The sequence below is a fragment of the Suncus etruscus genome, chromosome 13 (genome assembly GCF_024139225.1).
Source record: "Suncus etruscus isolate mSunEtr1 chromosome 13, mSunEtr1.pri.cur, whole genome shotgun sequence".
In the NCBI taxonomy this organism is placed as follows: domain Eukaryota; kingdom Metazoa; phylum Chordata; class Mammalia; order Eulipotyphla; family Soricidae; genus Suncus; species Suncus etruscus.
The window spans coordinates 27,208,121-27,230,190 of NC_064860.1; the positions used below are offsets into that span (position 1 = coordinate 27,208,121).

Consider the following 22,070-nt stretch of genomic DNA (forward strand, 5'->3'; position numbering starts at 1 on the left):
GAGTTGATCTCGCTTTTTTTTTTTTTTTTTTTTTTTTTTGCCATTTGGACTATAAATGTCTTGATGTTCTGTTATGGTCTATTTTGTTTGGCACTCTTTTTGACTCTTGCATTTGTAGACAAAACTCTTTGCAAGGGTAGGTTCTCTGCTATTATCTCCCTCACTACTTGTTTTTCCCTTTTCCCGTTTTCTTCCCCTTCTGGAATTTCTATAATTCGGCGATTGTTTCTCTTGTCTTTATTCATTAAGTACCTTACATTTTTTCCAGAGTTTTGTCTTTCCTTTCAATTTTGACTTTCTTATTTCAGCTTGTAATTTGTCTTCAAGTTTGTCTATGCAATTCTCCACTATTATGGCTTACTAACCTGTTTTTTAGTTCCTTCAGTTCCATTTGTATGAATTCTCTCATCTTTTCCAAGAGTTCTTCTTTGAGTTGGTTGAATTGTTCATCTATAGAGTTCTTAATTTTGCAGGCTAGTGACTCCTTGATTTCCTTTGCTAAACCATTAAGTGTTGACTTTAGGTCCTCTTCTATAATTTTCAGACATTTGAGTGGACTTGGAGATTTGCCAGGATTTCTCTCTGTACACCTCCAGCAGATGTCTTCTTTAGCTTCTATTTAGTCGTTTGGAGTGCTGAAGTATCAGGGTGTTGAAATACATGCTAGATCCAATCCGCCAGGAGGTCTATGATATATATTGACATGGGAAAAGGAGAATTGATGGGAAGAAAGGTGGTCTCAGTAATGACTGGGGGAAGGCTAAGAAAAGACCAAAAAAGGACAGCCCCATTTGCACTTGGTAGAAGGGATTAAGTTGTGAGGTTCCCTGTTCCCTTCCTGACAAAAACCTGGCTAGCCCCAAAGGGCAGATTAACAGTGATGGCACTAGGACCCAGAAAGAAGCTGAAGGAGAGCCAGAAAATGGGCCCAGTTGGAGCTTGGTGGAGGGGATTATCCCTTTGAGCCTTTTATATCCTACTACTTCAGAAGAAAACAACACTATAAGCAAATATTAAAATCCAGTCAGTGATAGGCACTCAAATATTTAGATAAAATATATAAATACCTGTAATTTACTATGAAATGTATAAAGACTGATAAATAAAAATTTTATAAGGCAACTATAGTAATTTTAGAATAAAAAGAGAGCTCTAAGGTGTGACTAGAAACTTGTTTCTTTCTTTGCATATTATAGAAAAATGTTGAAAATGTTTTAGATGGGAGACTAGAAGAGTTTGGTAACTTTATATGCCAGAAAACAGGAAATAAAATCTCTTAACAAGGGGGCATGGAAAAAAATCTCTTAACAGTACACATAATAATGATGAAACCAAGGGATCTTTAACAAATATACGTAGTTTAGGCATCATCTTCCTTACATGAAGGATTTAAAAATATCAATAAGGGATTATAAACAAATCTAGTAATACCAGATTGACTCTGATCAATTAAGAAAAAAGGCCCATCAAACTCCTTGTTCTGATATTCTTGCTTAATAATTTAATAATTAAGTTTCTGGCAATTACATGTATTTTTCCATGGATATCTGTGAATAACACAGAATACAAATTGGTCAATATCAGTCAATATTTTTTTTTCATTTTATATTATCTAACAGAAGTACTGATTTCCATAACTGCTATTATCTAAGGTATTAGACTAAATTGTGTTTAGCTGATCAAATCTTCATCTACCAAAACCAAAACTGGCTACTCAACAGAGATTATCATAAGATGAAAAATGACAGCTTCAAAACAAATTTCTAACAACTTAGAACCAGAAAATCTATTGAGATCCTTAATGTTCATTGCTATTACTTTCTCACTCTTTTTTATGGAGACATTAATGTGTTTCATGATTAGTTTCTAACAGAATCACCTCCAGAAGAGCATTTATCTGGCAGCAAAGATAAATGACTTACGAAGCACTGCAAAATAAATTCTCATTATCATATCCAAGTATAAATGCTGCAAAGACAAATGGCCATGTTTCTTAAAAATGCACATCTGGAGTTGGAGAGACCATACAACAAGTAAGGCTTGTCTTACACATAGCTGACCCAGGCCCAGTCCCTGGCATGATGCTTCATTCTGAGTACTGTCAGAAGCCATGACTAAGCAGAGTCAGGAGTAAGTGCTGAGAAAGGCGGAGTGTGGCTCAGCCCCATGACCCATAATCCCACCCTATAGCACACATTTCATTACCTGTGTACCTTCATTACAAACATCTGGGCATGAAGTCTGAGAAGCTATTTCAAATTTCTGCTGGACTGGTCTATCCAATAATTGCCTTATTTCTTCAGATTTTTGCTGGAGTTGCTCTGAAGAAAAGAAAACAAATAGAAACGATCTCTGATTCTAGTCAAAACTTTATTATTATATAGTTTTGGTTTAGGTTTTGGTTTTTGAGACATACCCAATCACTCAGGGGCTGACTCTGCAAACAAGCAGTTATTATCGTCTAAGGACATACTATATGCTATATTCAATTATCTTAATTCACCTTATTAAAAATTAAAAAAAATATTTTTTTGTTTTTTTTGCGGTTTTTTTGGGGGGGGCACACCCGGTGACGCTAAGGGGTTACTCCTGACTATGCGCTCAGATATCACTCCTGGCTTGGAGGACCATATGGGACGCCGGGGGATTGAACTGCGGCCCATCCTAGGCTAGCGCTGGCAAGGCAGACAGCTTACCTCTAGCGCCACCATGCTGGCCCCAACAAATTTAAAAATGATTTTAAAAAGGCAGATTGGAGTTGGAGCAGTGGCGCAGAGCTTAAGGCATTTTCCTTGCCCACACTAGCCTAGGATGGACCACGGTTCGATCCCCCAGCGTCCCAGATGGTCCCCCAAGCCAGAAGCGATTTCTGAGTGTATAGCCAGGAGCAACCCCTGATAGTCACCAGGTGTGGTCCAAATAAACAAACAAAAAATTGTAAGGTACTTCCTTCAATGTATTATTTTTTTAAATATTTTAAATTTAGAAACTGTACTCTACAAATTGATTCTATAAAGTTGAGGATCTATAGGAATCTACAAATTGAGGATCTATCAGGATCTACAAGTTGAGGATCTATCAGGAATATAATTTACAGTACAACTGAACGGCACCATCAATGTCCCTAGGTTCCTTTGCAACACCCGGCCTGCAATCTTTTTTAATTTTTAGTTTATATTATTTTTATATCAATATCTTTAAGCACCATGATTAAAAACATATAGTTGGGTTTCAGTCATAAAAAAGAATATCTCGGGGCCGGCAAGGTGGTGCTAGAAGTAAAGTGTCTGCCTTGCAAGCGCTAGCCAAGGAAGAACCGCGGTTCGACTCCCGGCGTCCCATATGGTCCCCCCAAGCCAGGGGCAATTTCTGAGTGCTTAGCCAGGAGTAACCCCTGAGCATCAAACGGGTGTGGCCCGAGGGAAAAAAAAAGAACATCTTCCTTCAACAGGGCAACATTCCTACCACAATCTCCATCTCCCCCCCCCCCACACACACACACCTGCCTGTATTCTAGGTAGGCATTCAATTTTTCTCACTATTATGATATTTGTCAGTGTAGTTATTTCTCTAACTGAATTCATCACTCTTTTAGGTAAGCTTCATATCGTGGCTTGGTCTTTCCAGCTCTCATCTCTACTTTCTCTGGTACTATTGCAATAATGTCTTTTATTTTTCTTAAGTAGAATAAATTAGTGAGACTATTCTGTGTCTATCTCTCTCCCACTGACTTATTTCACTCAGTATAATAGTTTCCATGTCCATTCATGTATAGGAAAATTTCATGACTTCATCTCTCCTGATGGCTGCATAGTATTCCATTGTATAGCTGTACCACCAGTTCTTTAGCCACTCGTTTATAGTAGATCCTCTTGAAATATTGGAAAGAATTTGTTAGTGAATCTGGGCTTGGGTTTTTACTTTTTGTGAAGACTTTCGATTACCATTATAATTTTCTTAATAATAATGGGTCTGTTTAGATACGCTAGATCATCTTGATTCAAATGTGGAAGATTAGAAGAGTCCAAGATTTTATCCATTTCTCCCAAGTTCTCATGTTTTGTGTCATAGAGTTTCTCAAAGTAGTCTCTAACCTTTGAATCCCTTTGAATCTCTGTCATATCTGTAATAATCTCCCCCTTTTAATTTCTTTTTCTTTTTTTTGTTTTTGTTTTTTTGGGGCCACATCCATTTGATGCTTAGGGGTTACTCCTGGCTAAGCGCTCAGAAATTGCCCCTGGCTTAGGGGGACCATATGGGACACCGGGGGATCGAACTGAGTTCCTTCCTTGGCTAGTGCTTGCAAGGCAGACACCTTACCTCTAGCGCCACCTCACTGCCCCCCCTTTTAATTTCTAATTGGGTTTATTAAGATTCTCTCTCCCCCTTTCTTTGTAATTTTTTGCTAGTGGTTTATCAATTTTATTTAATTTTTCAAAGAACCAACGTTTTTGTTTGTTTTGGGGTCACAGTAGGCAGTGCTCAGGAGTTACTCCTGGCTCTACGCACAGATGTCATTACTGGCAGGATCAGGAGAACATATAGGATGCTGGGATTTGAACCAGGGTCTGTCTTGCATTGACCACCTGCAAAAAAAACCCCTTGCCACTGTGCTATCCATCCAACCCCTCAAAGAACCAACTTTCGGTTTCATTGATCTTTTTAAAAATATTTTTATTTGGATTTAGACTTCATTTATTTCTGTTCTAAGCTTTGTTATTTCTTTCTGCTTTCCTATTTTTCATTTATTTTATTGATATTTTTTGTTTTGTTTTGTTTTGTGTTGTTTTTTTGGGGCCACACCCGGCAGTGCTCAGGGGTTAATCCTGGCTGTCTGCTCAGAAATAGCTCCTGGCAGGCACGGGGGACCATATGGGACACCGGGATTTGAACCAACCACCTTAGGTCCTGGATTGGCTGCTTGCAAGGCAAACACCGCTGTGCTATCTCTCCGGGCCCTATGGATCATTTTCTAATTTGATAAGGTATGTCATTAAGCTATTAATGTAAGATCCTTCTTCCTTCCTGATGTGTGCTTGCAAAGCTATACTTTTTCCTCTTAGTACCACTTTTGCTGTGTCCCTTATGATAATTTGTATCTTCATTTGCATCTGTTTCCAGAAATCTTTAGATTTTCATTTTGATTTCATCTCTAACCACCTATTGTTTAGTAGTGAGCTGTTTAATTCCCAGGTTTTACAGTTTTTCTTCTGTGTCCCTTTGTAGTTCACTTCTAATTTCAGTGCATTGTGATCTGAAAAGGTATGTACAATTTCTATCCCCTTGATATTATGGAGATATATTTTATGGGCCAGCATGTGGTCTATCCTGAAGAATAATCTATGTGCATTGGAGAAAAATGTGTATTCAGTTTTCTGGAGATGGAGATCACTACATATATCTAATAGTCCACTTTTTTCCATTTCTCGTTGAGTTGCAGCTTGGTTGATCTATCAAGAGGTATCAGGGCAGTGTTGAAGCCCCCACATTTACTGTGTTCCTATTGATGTTTTCTTTCAGATTTGACAACAACTGTATTAAATATTTTGCTGGTTCCTCATTGGGTGATATATGTCTAGGAGTATGATTTCTTCCTGTTACACATTTCCCTTGACTATTACAAAATGTCCATCTTTGTCCCTTATAACTTTTCAAAGTCTAAAGTTTGTGTCATCTGATATTAATATGGCCATTCTAACTTTTTGAAAGAAGTTCTTTGCTTGGATGATTTTCCTCCAACCTTTGATTCTGAATCTATGTTTGTTCTGACTATTCAGATGTGTTTCTTGTAGGCAGCAGAATGTTGGATTCAGCTTTTTGATCCATTTTGTCATACTGTGTCTCTTAACTGGTGCATTTAGTTCGATCATGTTGAGAAAGATAATTGTCATGGGAGTTAGTGTATTTTTATATAGGAGTTTGGTGAGTCTTTTTATCTGTCTTGTCTTAAAGTAGACCTTTCAGTTTTATTTTAAGGCTGGTTTTGAGTACTTATAAAGTTTCTCAGCTGTTATTTATTCATGAAGCTATGTATTCTTCCTTCAAACCTGACAGTCAGTCTGGTAGGTTGCAGTATTCTAGGTGAAGCATTCATTTCACTGAGTTTTGTCACTATATCCCACCACTGCTCTCTGGCTTTGAAAAGGAACTTTGTCACAGTTTCTTGTGACAGCTCTGCTGTAAATCTTAAGGATGCTCCTTTGAATGTAATTTCCCTTTTTGATCTGGCTGCTTTCAGTATTCTATCCCTATCTGTGGGGTTCGTCATTGTGACTAACATTTGTCTAGGTGTGCTTTATTTTGGGTCTCTTTCAGCTGGTACTCTTTGGGCATGCAGGATTTTGCTGCATGCACTCTTTAGCTCTGGGAGTTTCTCTGCAATGATATCCTTGACTGTTGATTTATGTTGGGGATTTTCTTCCTGGGTCTCTGGGACTCCAATGATTCTTATGTTGTTTCTGTTAAGTTTATCCAAAACTTCTGTTTTCATCTGTTCACATTCTTTGAGGATTTTTTCCATTGTCTGAACATTTGCTTTAAGGTTCTTTTTCCATTCTCTTCTGCTGTATGGAGTTGTTATGCATCTCATTTTCCAGCTCACTGATTCAATCCTCAGCTGCTGTAACTCCGTTGGAGAGGCTTTCCAGTGAGATTTTTATTTCTTCTCTAAACCTTTAGCTGAGAGGCTAAATAGGTGGGTGGCACTTTTCAGGTCATCAGAGTTGCAATCTTCATTCTATATAAATGGTGTTGGCCTGTGTTGTTTCACCACTGTTGCATCTGTAGTGTGATGTTTTCTGTGTATTATGCTAGGGTTCACTGATTATTAGATATGCCCAATGTATTATTTTAAAGTAATTTTCCTTCCCCTGTAAAAATAGTCTGTCCTTAATTTTACTTTCATCCCCCTTCACTTATATGACTCCCACCTAGATTCAATAACACTATTAAATAAATACAATAATATATATGTATACAATTTTTATACTCACATTCAGAGGTTTTAAATTAGAACATGCTGCAGGTCAGATAAATGGATGCTCATTTAATACATTGTCCCCATGTATTTTTTCTTGCTGGCTTTTGGTTAACATTTTGCTCTTTTTGGGGGGAGGGGTCACACCTGGCAGCACTCAGAGATTACTTTTGGCTCTATGCTCAGAAATCGCTCCTGGAAGGCTCGGGGGAACATATGGGATGCCAGGATTCAAGCCACTGACCTTCTGCATGCAAGGCAAAATGCTTTACCTCCAAGCTATCTCTCTGGCCCCACATTTTGCTCTTAATACAGATGACTCTTCAAAGAATTCCTTCTAACATCTTTCTTTTAATTATAAGCCAATTTAGTAAAAGATGTTATACAATACTTTTTAGGAAGAGTATGTTTTCCTTACACCTTTTTTTTTTTTTGGTGGTGGGGGTGGTGGTCCTAACACCTTCTTAAAGGGTAAAAGTTTTCTTTACCACACCTTGTGACACTCAGGGGTTAATCCTGGCTATGTGCTCAGAAATTGCTCCTGGCTTGGGGAGCCATATGGGATGCCAGGGGATCAAACCTCAGTCCATCCTAGCTCAGCTGCATGAAAGGCAAATGCCCTACCGCTGCACCACTGCTCCAGCCCCCATAGCCACCTTTCTAAGTAAAGATGATTCCATGAGTTCAGTCTTCCTACTTATGTATCTAAATATAGCCTGAGTTGCTCACTGATTAACTCAAGTTCTACTCCTTTCAATCACTGAACCCTTCAGATTGCTACTAGCCTTCAAAAAGCACCTTTTTAGTAATTGGTACATCACTCTGATAGTTTTGGATAGCATTATACTAATTATATTAAGCTAACTTATTTCAAAAATGGGAGAACCACTAAAAAGGACAGGAGGCAACTTTCTTAATCTTTCTATTGATTCTACTGATCTGAGCAAAAGATATGAACAGATTCTCAAACTTTAAAGTAGTAGCTAAACAGATGTTAAAAAGCAGGCTTCAAATACAATCCAATACCAACCTTCCAGTTGCTGCATGGATTGGGCCAAATGTTGGGCCGACTCTGCCTGTTGATGCTGTTCTTGGAGTAGTTTGGAGTTTTCAGTCTTGAGAGCATCACAGGCAGAGTGCAGATCCTGCTGTGTCTTTTGAAGACTGAGAATGTGGGAGGTCTTCTCTTCTACTTCTATTTGGTGCTTAGATTCCAATTCCTTGTAGCGGGACTGCAGTTCAGCCTGAGCTTGAGCAGACTGCTCAAGCTGTTCCAGAAGATGCTGCATTTCTTCTTTAAGGTTATGTAAAGATGAATTTTTTTCTGACACATCCAGTTCCATCTTTTCCATCAGAATCTTGGATTCCTGTCTTTCTGATTCCAAGATATTGCTCAACGTATTATGTTCAGCTTCCATTTGCTGTAACTTCTGAGAAAGAATCTAAGGAAAAAGAGAAATAAAGTCAAATGAGTCTAAATCAAGTTTTCATTTCAGAGAACAGAATGAGGAAGAGTTCTCTAGGTAGCACAGGAGGCTAGACACTTAAACAAAGTTTTAAGTACACAGGGCCGTCCTTTTATACTAATTACTTTTCACATGTTATTTATATTTGCTTTTATTGCTTGTCTCTTTCACATTACAAAATGTGAGTTGAACTTATATCTCTCCATTACAAGTCTCTCCTTAGTACAACATAAGCTCATGAGGAATGAAAGTGTTTTATTCCTATCATTCTCAAGCACCTGAGTATACGGCACATTAAGTACATGTAACTAAATATGAATAAATGAATGAATATGTTCTGCTCTGCCATTAGGGAACTTGGGGTTAAGTGTGATAACCACAGTTAAACAGATACTTATTAATAAAATGAAAAAGGTTCTGAAACAGGCACTTATTTTAAAAATTGTGCAAATATACTTATCTATACACCACTAATCTTGTAAGTGGTAAAACTTGATTTGAACCTATTTGATAAGAGAAAAGAATGCTAAGGATCATGATATGAATTTTGTCAGTACAGAAGATAAGAGAATATGTTTCTTCACAATAAAAATCTTTCTAAAGAAGACTAAAAATCAGAGAGAAGGAAAATTTGGATGCAGTACCCAAATGAAGCAGAGAACGGGAGTTAAAACACTGGTTTAATATTAGGATTTGGCCTAGTGAATTCAGTAACAGGGAGTCCATTTCACCAAAATAGCCAAGGGCTGGGGATATAGTGCAAAGGGGTCTTGTTTTATCCAGCCACTGTATGAGTCCCCCAAGGACAGCATCATGAGTAGCCTCAGACCATTGTTAGGCTTGTCACAGATAAAAACAAAGCACCAGGAGCAAAGGTGTAATACATGGGCTGGAACCATTTCTCTTTAATGACCATGGTTCAATCCTGAGTCCACATGTGGTGCCTACGCACCACCAGAAGTGATCCCTGAGCACAGAGTTAAGAGTAACTGAATAGGTATGGAGCAACAATCAAATAAAAATCCCTATAAAATAATGACCAAACCTAAAACTATCCAAATGGTTCAATATAAATCCATACAAAATCTGGAGACAGTACAAAGGTAAGGTGCTTGCCTTAATTGCAGTTGACTGGGTTTCTGTCTTTAGCATCCCACCCAGAGAAATTCCTGAGTGCAAAGTTATGAGTAGGACCTGAGTACCTCAGGATATGACCCTTAAACAGAATTATTAATAATAATTTTAAAAATGCAAAAATTGGGGGATCAAAACAGGAATGAAGGACTACTCTAGATAGAATGAGAAAACAGACTGACAGATTGGATTAGAGTTAGGTAACAGAAGTCTGGTTTTTAACATTTTTAGAACATCAGTATCCCTAATCACATGTAGGATCAAGGGAAGCTTGCACAATGAGATGATCTCAATCCACCAAAAAATTAACCAAAAAAGTCAAGCAAAGAAACTATAACATGTAAAGCACAAGAACTATTTAAGACAAAGAAGTGAATTTATACAAATGAAAACATGACATTTAGAGTAAAACAAATTCTAGACCTACAATCAAAAAGAAACAATAAAATTTGTGAAATACAAGATTCATGAGGTGAAGCCTCATCCCCCACCCTTTCTCCCTAGGTAATTTGACCTTACCTGCAAGACCCCGCCCATTCCTGGGAGGGGTCTTGGAAAAGGTAGATAAGGCCTTTGACCCAGGGGATTAGGGCTCTGCCCTTTTGGTCTTTGGCCAGGATGGAGGTCAAAGGGAAGATGGATGAAAGGCGTTAAGATGCAGGGCTAGCTAAGAATGGCTGTGCTTGAAAGGTTATGATATAGCCCACACACATGTGGTGAATAGGGTATGAATAAAGTTGATGCTTCCTGCTGCCTGTCTCTGGATGAGTCTGATTCTGCCGTTCACCTAAACCTGGGACCCGCCGGCTGAATGGGGATTGCGGAGCCACGTGGCCTGGGATGGGAGAGAAATATCCATCCATCCATCCATCTCCATCCAGATCCATCATTAATTATTTAATGCAACAATGAGGGAAGAAATTGAGTCTGTTATGGTCAGCATTGTACTATCACCACTCAAGCACAGGGAACTCATGAAAGAATAATAAACAGTATTAATTCTCTGGAGTTTAATTTGGTTGTGGGGGCATAACCGCCAGTACTGAAGGCTTACTCCTGGCCATGCCTAGTAGGACTCAGGGCTAACTTGGGTCACACCCAAAAGTGCTCAGAACTCAGTCCTGGCTCTGTGCTCAAGGATACTCCTGGAAGGTTCAGGGACCATTTATGTAGTGCCAGGGATTAAACCTGGGTCAGTCGCATGAATGGCAAGAGTCTTACCAGCTTGTTTTCTCTCTCCATTCCAGAAGCAACTCTTTGAAGGCTTATAATAGAAACTGTATAGCTGGGGCCAGCGAGGTGGCGCTAGAGGTAAGGTGTCTGCCTTGCAAGCGCTAGCCAAGGAAAGGACCACGGTTCGATCCCCCGGCATCCCATATGGTCCCCCCAAGCCAGGGGCAATTTCTGAGCGTGTAGCCAGAAGTAACCCCTGAGCATCTAACGGGTGTGGCCCGAAAAAAAACAAAAAAAAAAAAAAAAAAAAGAAACTGTATAGCTGCTGTTAGGCAAATTAATATGGAAATGAGCATTACTGAAAAGGGGCAATAAAGGGCATAAGACAATACCTGGTTTTGCTGTTCAGCGGTAGTTAGCTCTCGTTGCAATAAGTCCACAACCTGAGCACGGCCCAACAAGGCTTCCTCATGTTCTTCAAGCTTCCTCTGCAGTTGCCGCAAATTCTGAAAAGAAAATATTTTCAACATAATGTCCTAACAAAAAGATCAACTTTACCTACTTACCTTGACAAATTTCATAAAAATTTATATACTTAAGATTTGGGGATTGAGGTTGACAGGCTAAAGGGTGGAACACCTGCTGAACAACCAGCATCAGCAAAGAATAGCCAAAGAATTGCCCCAAAATGTCTTCTCCAGAGCATGAACAACAACCAAAACGAGATACAAGCAAGTGTCTGAATTAGTGAGACTTCTGACAATTAAAAGGAAATGAGACTCATTTTTAAAATGGCAGTGAATGTCTTATACCTAAATCACATAGGTATGTGCAATTCTCATTCACCAAAGAGAAGTCAAAGATTCTACAGGCAAGAACGATTTTTCTTAGAATTTCACACATAGTACATGCATTCAACAAACATTTGCTGAGTAAATCAATCAACAATGCTTTTGAATTGTGGTAGAACATTCTACTTAAAAACCAGAAGTTTTTCACTCAAAAACAAACAAAACAAAAACAAATGCATCAACCATCAACCATGAAATACTGCAGGAATTCCTTGGGACAGCACACTAAATAAACAAGGTATTTGCCTTTGAGTTAGTAGTTGATAAATTCAAAAACAATGAAGTTAATTTTTATACTCAAGGAACTTTTAAAAATTAATTAAATAAGATTTTATAACTTCAACATTATTATTCATGTTTAATTTTTTTTTGGTTTTTGGATCACACCCAGCAGTGCTCAGGGTTACTCCTGGCTCTATGCTCAGAAATTGCTTCTGGCAGGCTCCAGGGACCATATGAGATGCCGGGATTCAAATCACCATCCTTCTGCATGGAAGGTAAACTTCTTACCTCCATGTTATCTCTCCAGTCCCTCATGTTTAATTTTTTTAAGTTTAAAAATTACTTCATTGATTTGAAGCTTTGACTTGAGTTTTTAATACACAAAAGTAGCTACTAACAGCAAAAAGAAAATAAATCAATTTCTGACTACCATGTGAAACTGCCAACTAAACTCAGCTTTTGAATACCAACACCATGGTTACAGGCAAGTAAGAGACGTGAAAAAAATTAATATGTAATAGAGGACAAAAACAGAAAAAGAAACCAACTAAAGACCATACCAACACCAAGTGAAAAATGGTGGAGAAGACCTAGAAAGTGGCTGTGATAATTAACTGTTAATGCAAGTCTTTCTGCTAATTATTAGCAACAAACCTGTTGCATCTCTGCTTCCACATCTGACTGGGTTACTAACTGAAGAAGCTCATCTTCGTGAAGACGAAGCTGTGTTTCAAAGCGGGCATCTTTTTCTCGTACGACCTGCTGCATGGAGCTCAACTAAAGACACACCAGAAAAACTATACATGTTACTCTTCTTGAATATAAAATATTGCAAAAATTAAACTCGGACTCTTCTCCAAACACAGGTACTAAGTATTTGACAAAAAATGAATTTCAATCATTTAATTTTTTTTTGGTTTTTGGGCCACACCCGGTGACACTCAGGATTATTCCTGGCCATGCGCTCAGAAATTGCTCCTGAGTGCAGAGGTAGGAGGGAAGGAAACACAAACGGATGGAAGGAGGAAAGGAAGGAGAGAAGGAAGAAAAGAAAGGAGGAAAAAGGGATGGAGGGAGGCAAAGAGGAGGGAAATAAGGATGGAAGGAGGAAGGAAAAGAAAAAAGAAAATTAAAAAAGATTGAATTCCAGAGGATGCTGAGTATACTGATTCTGGAAGATGGTGGTAGATCAAATAAGTTTAGAAAACTGTATGGATATTCATAATCCAATATCTTAATAGCTTTCATGATTTTTATCTTACTGAGAGTGAGAGACCCCATCATACCTGAGCAGCTTGTTCAGCCTGTGCTTGGTTGAGCTGGGCTTGCAAAAGGCCAATGACTTCTTCTTTTTCTTGGAGTTTTTCCTTCATCATTACAAATTCTTCCATCTCTTCTGAACTTTTATTAAGCTGAAGACACAGAATTTTTTTTCTTTATTTAAGCACCATGATTAAATATGTCATGGTAATTGGGTTTTAGTCATAAAAAGTAACACCCCTCTTCACTAGAGTAACCTTCCCACCACCAATGCCCCCCATATCCCTCCTTCCCCAACCCTCCATGCCTATATTTGAGACAGGCATTCTACTTCTCTCACTTACTAACATTGTCATGACAGTCAGGGTAGTCATCTCTCTAACTAAACTCACTCTATGTGATGAGTTTCACATCAAGAGCCAGTCCTTCCAACCCTCCTCTCTGTTGTCTCTGGGCATTATTACAATAATCTCTTTTCTTTTTCTTAAAACCCATAGATGAGTGAAACTATTGAAGACACAGAATTTAAAAGGATTTTTCAATAAAGTAAAAGAATAAGCACTCGAGATAAACTGACACTTCTCTGAAGACATACAAATGGATGGTTAACATTAAAAAGTCCCCATTTTCACTTATTATTGGGAAACTGCAAATCAAAAAACAACAATGAGATACCTCACACCAGTGAATGTGGCATATATCAAAAATACTAAAATCTACAGTGTTGGTGGGAATGTGGTAAAATAGAACCTCTGTTTACTGTCGGTGGGGAATATCCTGTGTTCAGCCTCTGTGGAAAACTGTGTGGAAAATTTTCAAAAGATATAATGGTGCTATTACTACTGGGTAATTCCACTTTTAGTCATCTACCCAAGAACACAAAAACACTAACTTGATACATGCACACCTTAGTTCATGGCAGCACCAAAATAATATAGAAGAAAACAGAAAATATTCCATGATATATTAATGGGTTAAGAAATTGCAGCACAAAGAACAAGAACAATCAGTGCTGGTGGGGATGTAGGGAGAATAGAACTCTCATTCACTTCTCGTGGAAATGATGTCTAGTCCAGTCTTTCTGGAAAATAATATGGAGACTCCTTTAAAAACAGAAAATTGAGCTCCCATATGATCCAGCAATTCTACTCCTATGGATATACCCTAGGAACACAAAAACACAATTCAAAAATGCCCGCTCCATGCCTATGTTCATTGCAGCTCTATTTAAAATAGCCAGAATCTGTAAACAACCCAGATGCCCAATAACAGATGAGTGACTAAAGAAACTGTAGGATATATACATAATGGAATACTATGCAGTCAATAGGAAAAAATGAAGTCATGAAATTTTCTTATACATGAATAAACAGGAAAACTATTATGCTAAGTGAAATAAGTCAGTGGGAGGGAGATAGACACAGAATAGTCTCAATCATCTATTATATTTAAGAAAATTAAAGATATTGTTGTAATAGTACCCAGAGAAAAATAGAGATGGGGGCTGGAAGAACCAGCCCACAATATGAAGCTTACCAAAAAGAGTGGTGAGTCCAATTGGAGAGATAACTACACTGACAACTATCATGACAGTGGTAGTGAGTAAGAGAAATAGAATGCCTGTCTTGAATACAGGCAAGGGGTGGAGAAGGAGGGAGATGGAGGGCACTGGTGGTGGGAGTGTTATTTTTAATAGCTAAAACCCAACTATAAACATGCTTATAATCATGGTGCTTAAATAAAGATATTAAAAAATTTAATAAAAAAATGAAACCAAAATGGATTAAAGGTCTTGAATGAGACCTGAAACTCCAAGATATATAGAAAAAAAGCATGGGCAAAACTCTCTATGACATTGAGACTAAAGGCATCTTCAAGGAGGAAACACCACTGTCATTTGAAATACAAATGGCCAAAAGACACATAAAAATACTCCACACCACTATTCATCAGGGAGATGCAAATTAAAACAATAAGGAGGTATCACCTCACACCACAGAGAATGACACAATCACCAGGAACAAGAATAACTAACCAGTGCTGGCATGGATGTAGTGAGAAAGGGACTCTCAATTACTGCTGGTGGGAATGCTGTCTAGTTCAATTTTTCTGGAGAACAATATGAATATTCCTTGAAATTGATCTTTCTTAGGATTCAGCAATACCACTTTTAGGGATATAATATACTGGTATATATATACATAAATATATATAATACATATATACATATATATAACTATACTGAGTTGGAGGGCGAGAGATAAATAGAATAATCTCACTCATCACTGGTATATAAGTCAAATAAAAGACAGTGTGGGGATGATATTCAGAGACAATAGAGATGAAAATCAGGAGGACCATTCCAATATAGGTACCTTGCCACAAAGAGTGGAGAGTGCAGGTAGAGAAGGCCTAAGATGGAAAAGACATTCATAGCATCCCTTCATTTGCAGTAGTACAAATCACAATATCACAAAAGAAAAGAGGATAGGGAGAGGAGCACAAGGAAGAGAGAGAAATAGAGATAAATCAACTCCAATAATCTAAACTTTAAATGGGTCTGTTATACTGGCAGTCCAGGGGGTAAAGGGTGGTGGTAAAGGGTACACTATGGGAACATAAATGGAAGGAGGTTGACATTAATGGTGGGTTTGGCCCTGATCCATTGTATGTCTAAAATCCAACTATGAAGGACTTTGTAAATCACAGTAGTTTCAATTGCCAAAACCCTTTCTGCTTTATTTTTGTCAATAAAATAAAATTTTAAAAAAGGATACCTAAAGATACCAACTAAGAATGAAAACAGCAAGAATCCAGTAAAATTATGAGATTTATGAGAGAAAGTTGATAAATATACATGACTATAAATTCACAAGACAACAAAAATCATGTATTTTCTATGTAAAAGACCTTTGGAGTTAATGATTTGTTAACTTAAAATTTTGAGATAACTTACAACCCTACCTGTGAAGCTTGCTCTGCTTGTGCTTGGGCAAGTTGGTCGTGCAAGCCTCTAATGAGGTCTTCCTTCTCCTGAAGTTTTTGTTTTATTTTTTCTACTTCACTCTCTTCTTCTTTAGAAATCTTGTCATGCTGAAAATGGAGATAAAGTAAACCATTTAAAAGAACTATAGTTGGGTGGGCTTGGTGTTGAAATATTATATGCCTAAAACTCAACTATTAATAACTTTGTAAAGGGGCTGGAGAGATAACACAGTGGGAGGGTGTTTGCCTTGCACACAGCCAATCCAGGACAGATCAGTGGTTTGAATCCCAGCATCGCATATGGTCCCCCAAGCCTGCCAGGTGTGATTTCTGAACACAGAGCCAGAAGTAACCCCTGAGCACTGTCAGGTGTGGCCCCAAAACAAAAAAACCCAAAAAACTTTGTAAAGCACAGTTCTTTTTCATTTTTTAAAATTTAAATAAAAATATTAACAAACTATAATTAGAGCTGAAGACAGGTACCTACCAGCCTTGCATGCAGGTAACTCAGGTTCAAATCCTGACTTCCCAGATGACCCCCCCACCCAGCTCTAGCAGGAGAGATCCCTGACAAGAAAGCCAGGAGTAAGTCCTCAGAACTGCTGAGTGTGGTCCAAAAACAAAACCTATAAATAAGTAAATAAAAGTGCTGCCTTCAAGAGGACAGAGAAAGGCTAAGAAAACTATAGTTAAGTTTGCCTTTTGCTTTAGAGTTTGACATACTCAAGCATTTGATTAGTTTTACTAAAGTGATGTGAGCAAAAAATAGCACCTGCTCTAATAACAAGGACATTATTCTTGTTTTTCAGTTTCTTGTATGGTCAAGTTGCTCCCATTAGACCCATTCTTCCTCGGGGAACAGCTAAACTCAGAAAATGCTAAGAAAACAGCAATCTAAAATTCTGGCAAGTAATTCAAACCAAGGAGATACAAAGAATATTAGGGAATAAAATGCCATTAAGGGTCTGGAGCGGTAGCGCAAGCGGTAGGGCATTTGCTTTGCACATTCTAACCTAGGATGGACTGTGGTTCGATCCTCCAGCATCCCATATTGTCCCCCAAGCCAGGAGCAATTTCTGAGTGCAAGGCCAGGAGTAACCTCTGAGCATCACTGGGTATAGCCCCCCAAAAAATTTGCTATTAAATATGCTATTTCTATGACTTTAGCCAAAGGCCCATATCAGTCAATGCCATAGTGTGTTGAAGAAACCAGTTCTCACTCTAATCAAGATTATATCTGCTTTGTATGTGCTAGTCCACCTAGCCGGGAAGAACTTCTGTGTGTGTGTGTGTGTGTGTGTGTGTGTGTGTGTGTGTGTGTATGTGTGTGTGGGGATGGTGTGTGGCCCTATTCTTCTAAAGAAAGACCTCTGCTCAGAGACTTCTGGTTTTGGTGTCACATCTTTTCTGTCTACCTGCCAGTGTCCTTTGGCCTGCTTGCAGATAGCTTGGGGTCAAAATTCCTGAACCTATTTTATTTCCCTAACCCAGTGATAGGCAACCTTTTTTTTTCAACTGAGCCAAATCTCACCAAATTCACGATTGAAATTTATTTTGAGAGCCACATTTTTAATGCTGATAATGCATAGGATGGTATACTGTTTTTACTTTCAATAAGTTTTTATTGAGACTATTCTGCATGCAAGTATCCACGTAGGTCAGGAGAACACAAATAACACAACTAATAAAACAAAAACTTTAGAATGATATTATTTATCGATAATGTTAAATTCCGTAAAATTTGCCTTATAATGTAGAGAAAATTACATCCCGACAATGACTGTCAAAGTCACAAACACTAATGTTGGTTCCGATCAGAGCTGTGTGGAGCCGGCCGCCGGGGCTGCACACAGGGCGCGCACTGACAGAGGCTAGGAGCAGAGTCCTGACTCCTGGAGCGGCCGCCCAGCACACGGAAGAGCCAAATTAAAAGTGTAAAGAGCCACATGTGGCTCGCGAGCTGCAGTTTACCGACCACTGCCCTAACCTGTCTAGATTATTTCCCGTGTTGGTGTCACTTGCAAATCCATGTTCCCTAATCCACTGGGGATTGGGGTATGAGGCTTCCTCTATAATGTAGGACTAAAACTTACTTAATTATCCCAATTTAAAAAAATGTTAAAAAGAAGGACCGGAGCAGTGGCGCAGTGCTAGGCTGTTTACCTTCCATGCAGCTGGCCCCTGAGCCAGTAGCAATTTCTGAGCACAGAGCCAAAAGTAATCCCTGAGCATCGCCAGATGTCACCCCCCCCCAAAAAAAAAAAAGTTAAAAGAAACTCAGGGGCTGAAGTAATAGTACAGCTGTATGGCATTTGCCTTGCACACGGATGACCCAGGACGGACCTGGGTTTGATCTGCGGTATCCCATATGGTCCCCGGAGCCAGGAGTGATTTCTGAGTACAGAGCCAAGAGTAGCACCAGATGTGCCCCCCCCCCACAAAAAAAAAAACCAAAAAACAAACAAACAAACAAAAAAACCCAAGAAATTAAAAAAAATATCTTGAAAAGAGAGATGAGAATTCAGAAAAACATACTGCCACTAAGTTAGAGGACAAAACTGTTCTAATAAAAGTCGTGAAGACAATTCCAAATCTTTCAACATTTTTTTCCAAAAGTTAAATCTAATTCTGCTTACTGAGCAGAATAACTTTTATGCATAATCTAGACCTCCTTTTATGCAAAGCATGTGCTCTACCTCATTGAGTTATCCCTCTGACCCTGAAATTCTGGTTCCATAAATTGATGTATAATATTATTACTTTTTTGTTTTTGTTTTTGGTCTAGATTATCACAAGGCCACTCAAACATTGCCATAATTAATCTCTAAGCAGATAGTCTATAAAAGTAGCTTCTGAGTCCCTCTAGGTAGAGCCCAAACATTAAAATTAGTAGCAAAATTAAGAAGGATTCTATGAAAAATTTCAGGAGAGAAAGATCTTACAAAACATCTTAACCTGCTAATCAATAGCCTTTGAGTGATATCTATCTATCTCAATGTTTCCTATCTAATTCTAGTATCTCCTAATGTCTAATAAAGCCTATTTAATTATTAGTTCTTATTTCTTTGTTGGTCTTTTTAGTTCTTTGACAGTCTAGGTAAAAAAAGACACATCATTTCCAAGCTTTCTGTTGGCCTTTGATTGTCCCTGGATAAGGCACATTAGACCCAGTTAGACTGTAAGCTCAATTAAAAAAAATGCCCTTAGTATTGTATTACTAGCTTCAATAATGTTAATGATTAGTGATTACCCAAAATAGGGAAGCTTTTTACTATCAGAAAATAGATGCTATCCAATACATACCTTGGGGAGTTGCTCCATGGAATGAGATTCTATGGGTTCTACAGTTGCAGCTTGTGACTTCATTGCTTCTATGCATTTTTCCAAAGAATTTATTTTGGCTTTAGCATGAAGTTTTAGGTCTTTTATTTTCTTAGCAGCAGCTTTTCTTTCTTCCTGTCAGAGAACAATGAGGGAAAATAAAAATATATTTACTACTCAGTTACTGAGCACATAATAAGTTATTATTGAAACATCTTGAAGAAATAAGAATCAATTTCAAATCACATAAAGAAAATAAATCTAAGTGAATGGTGTATCCATCTTGTTTATCAAATGCTCAACAAAGAGAAAAAAAAAAACTATGATACCTGGAGAGCTTCATCTTTTTGTTGTAGTTCAGTATCTTTCTCCCTTATCTTTTCTTTTAGTTCTACCACCAATTTGTCAAGCGTCAAGTGTTCCATTATGTCTTCCTGTATTTTATCACTGAATTCCATGTCAGGTTTCTGGGGTAATTCCTAGAATTTAGTCCAAAATTTGTCATTGTAGCAGAAAAAAGATAATCACTTTCAATCAGGAATTCTTTTATTCCAACTTCATCTTATAATTTGACCAAATTATATCCTTATTTAAGAGAGTTCTTAAGGGACAGGAAGATCTCAGTAGTATAACACTTGCCTTTATGTGTGAGGAGAAGAAAATTAGTTCTTCGAGTCTGACCTAGTAAAAATCATTATAATAGCCTCCACAATACATCTTTTTGTAATATTCAGCTTTTATAAACTACGTCATTTACAATGGTCAAATTTTATGAAAGAAGTAAAGATTAGACCCCAATAAGTGAGAGGAGTCTAAAATTAAAATTCAGAACTAGAGACTTTGATCTCCTCCAGCTCCATTGTTCAGAACACTGAGAAACTTTTCTGGGTCCTGTAGACCAGGAATGTTCCACCACCCCAATCCAAAAGGGCATAAATTAGCTTGATGAAACTGGAAAGAAAACCCACCAATTTGCTTGGAAAACATAACTGAATTTACAGGATAAATACAGATTCTGGTTGAAAGGATGAAAAACAACCATACAAGCCAGTGATAGACCAAAAAGCTAGGGCCCACATAACTTATAACAGAACAACTAGTACTGAGCACAATGAGAGTCACTAGAGACAGTGATAGACACTACTCACTATTTAAGGGAACAACGGATCAAGAAGTACTAACTGTGATTAACATTTATGTACCAAATGAAAGCTTGGAAAAATTTATAAAAGTTTAACTTTTTAGTTTATTAATTTTGTGTACATATATGTAGATGTAGATGTACATATGAACGAGAATTGAACCTAGGTCAGCAGCATACAAGGCAAATGATATTAACTGCTGTATTATTTGGGTCCTTCACCCCATATAGTTACCTGAGTCTATCATATGACCCAGCAATCCCACTTCTTGGAATATACACTGAAGGGCCCAAAATCACAAAACAGAAAAGAAAAAATGTCTACACTCCTATGTTCACTGCAGCACTGGAAACAATGCAATTGTCCAAGAACAGATGAGTGGAAAAGAAACCAGATACATATACACATTGGAAATACACCTCAATCATAAGAAAAGATAAAGTCATACAATTTGTTGCTATGTAGATGGATCTAGAGAGTATCATACTTAGTGAAGTCAACCAGAGGGAAAGGAGCAGACAGGAACAAAATGATCCCTTACATGATATAAATAAATTTCATAACAGAAGAACAAAGCCCCAAAGGCAACAATGTGCAGGAGAAGCACTGTTCAGTAGGAAACTTGTTTCTGGAATGAAGTTGTAAGGAAGATAAGTTAGGGGAAGGAATACTAGAAAATGGTGAAGGGAAAAAGTGCCTCCTCTAGACATAAACTGGGGGAGGGAACATTCGTGAGAACATTGGTGGAGGGAAGTAGACAATGATGAAGGAATGTTGTTGAGACATTGCATGCCTGAAACTTAATAATAAATAATGTAATTCTGTGATTAAAAATAATAAAATCCCATGACAATATACTTCAGGGGTGGAGAAACCCTGTATCTCTTAAGCCAAGGAATTCCCTCTATAACAGGGGTCTCAAACTCATGGCCCACAGGCCGTTTGCGGCCCTCCGTACAACATTTTGTGGCCCTGCCCTAGAGGAATCTTTTTTAATTTTGTTTTGTTTTAGTTGTTTGGGTCACACCCCCAAACGTTCAAGGCTTACTACTGACTTTGTACTCAAGGATCACCCCGACTTTGTCTCCTGTGGCCCCCAGGTAAATCGAGTTTGAGACCCCTGCTCTATAATATCCCCAATAATTACTATGCCTATGCAGGGGCAAAAAGAGAAAAAAAGGGAAAAAATAATCATTTTTCCACATATATATTTATTGATTGACTGATTTTTTTGACGTCTTTATTTTGGTGTCGATATTGAAGTTGATGTCTCCAATTTTATTTTATTTTATTTTATCTTTCTCTTTCTTTTTGCACTCTGGCATGATTTGATTTCAGAACCGAGACTATTGGGTGATGCTTGTCTTTATTGCTGTAGTGCTCACTGGATATTTAATTTGATATTTCTTTCAGTATTGTTGTGGTATTTCAATTACCTTTTTCATGTCTTCTCTCAAACTGAGGTTGAGAGCCTCTAGAAGGACTCCGCCCATTTTTTAGAATATTTGATTTTTCTTTTCTTTTATTTATTTTTTTACCC

General features: G+C 37.9%; 1 protein-coding gene across 1 annotated transcript in view; it reads right to left on the bottom strand.

The window, feature by feature from the left end:
• The window catches only part of GOLGB1 (golgin B1), a 74,442-nt gene extending 54,532 nt beyond the window's left edge, over positions 1-19,910 (bottom strand). The window contains exons 1-8 of the mRNA XM_049785863.1: positions 19,718-19,910; positions 19,371-19,523; positions 16,047-16,175; positions 13,109-13,234; positions 12,477-12,599; positions 11,142-11,255; positions 8,007-8,418; positions 2,206-2,321 (exon numbers count right to left, since the gene is read on the bottom strand). Coding sequence (XP_049641820.1) covers positions 2,206-2,321; positions 8,007-8,418; positions 11,142-11,255; positions 12,477-12,599; positions 13,109-13,234; positions 16,047-16,175; positions 19,371-19,523; positions 19,718-19,846 — 1,302 coding nt within the window. The 5' untranslated portion in view covers positions 19,847-19,910. The remainder of the gene's footprint in view (positions 1-2,205; positions 2,322-8,006; positions 8,419-11,141; positions 11,256-12,476; positions 12,600-13,108; positions 13,235-16,046; positions 16,176-19,370; positions 19,524-19,717) is intronic.
• Positions 19,911-22,070: the final 2,160 nt, after the last annotated feature.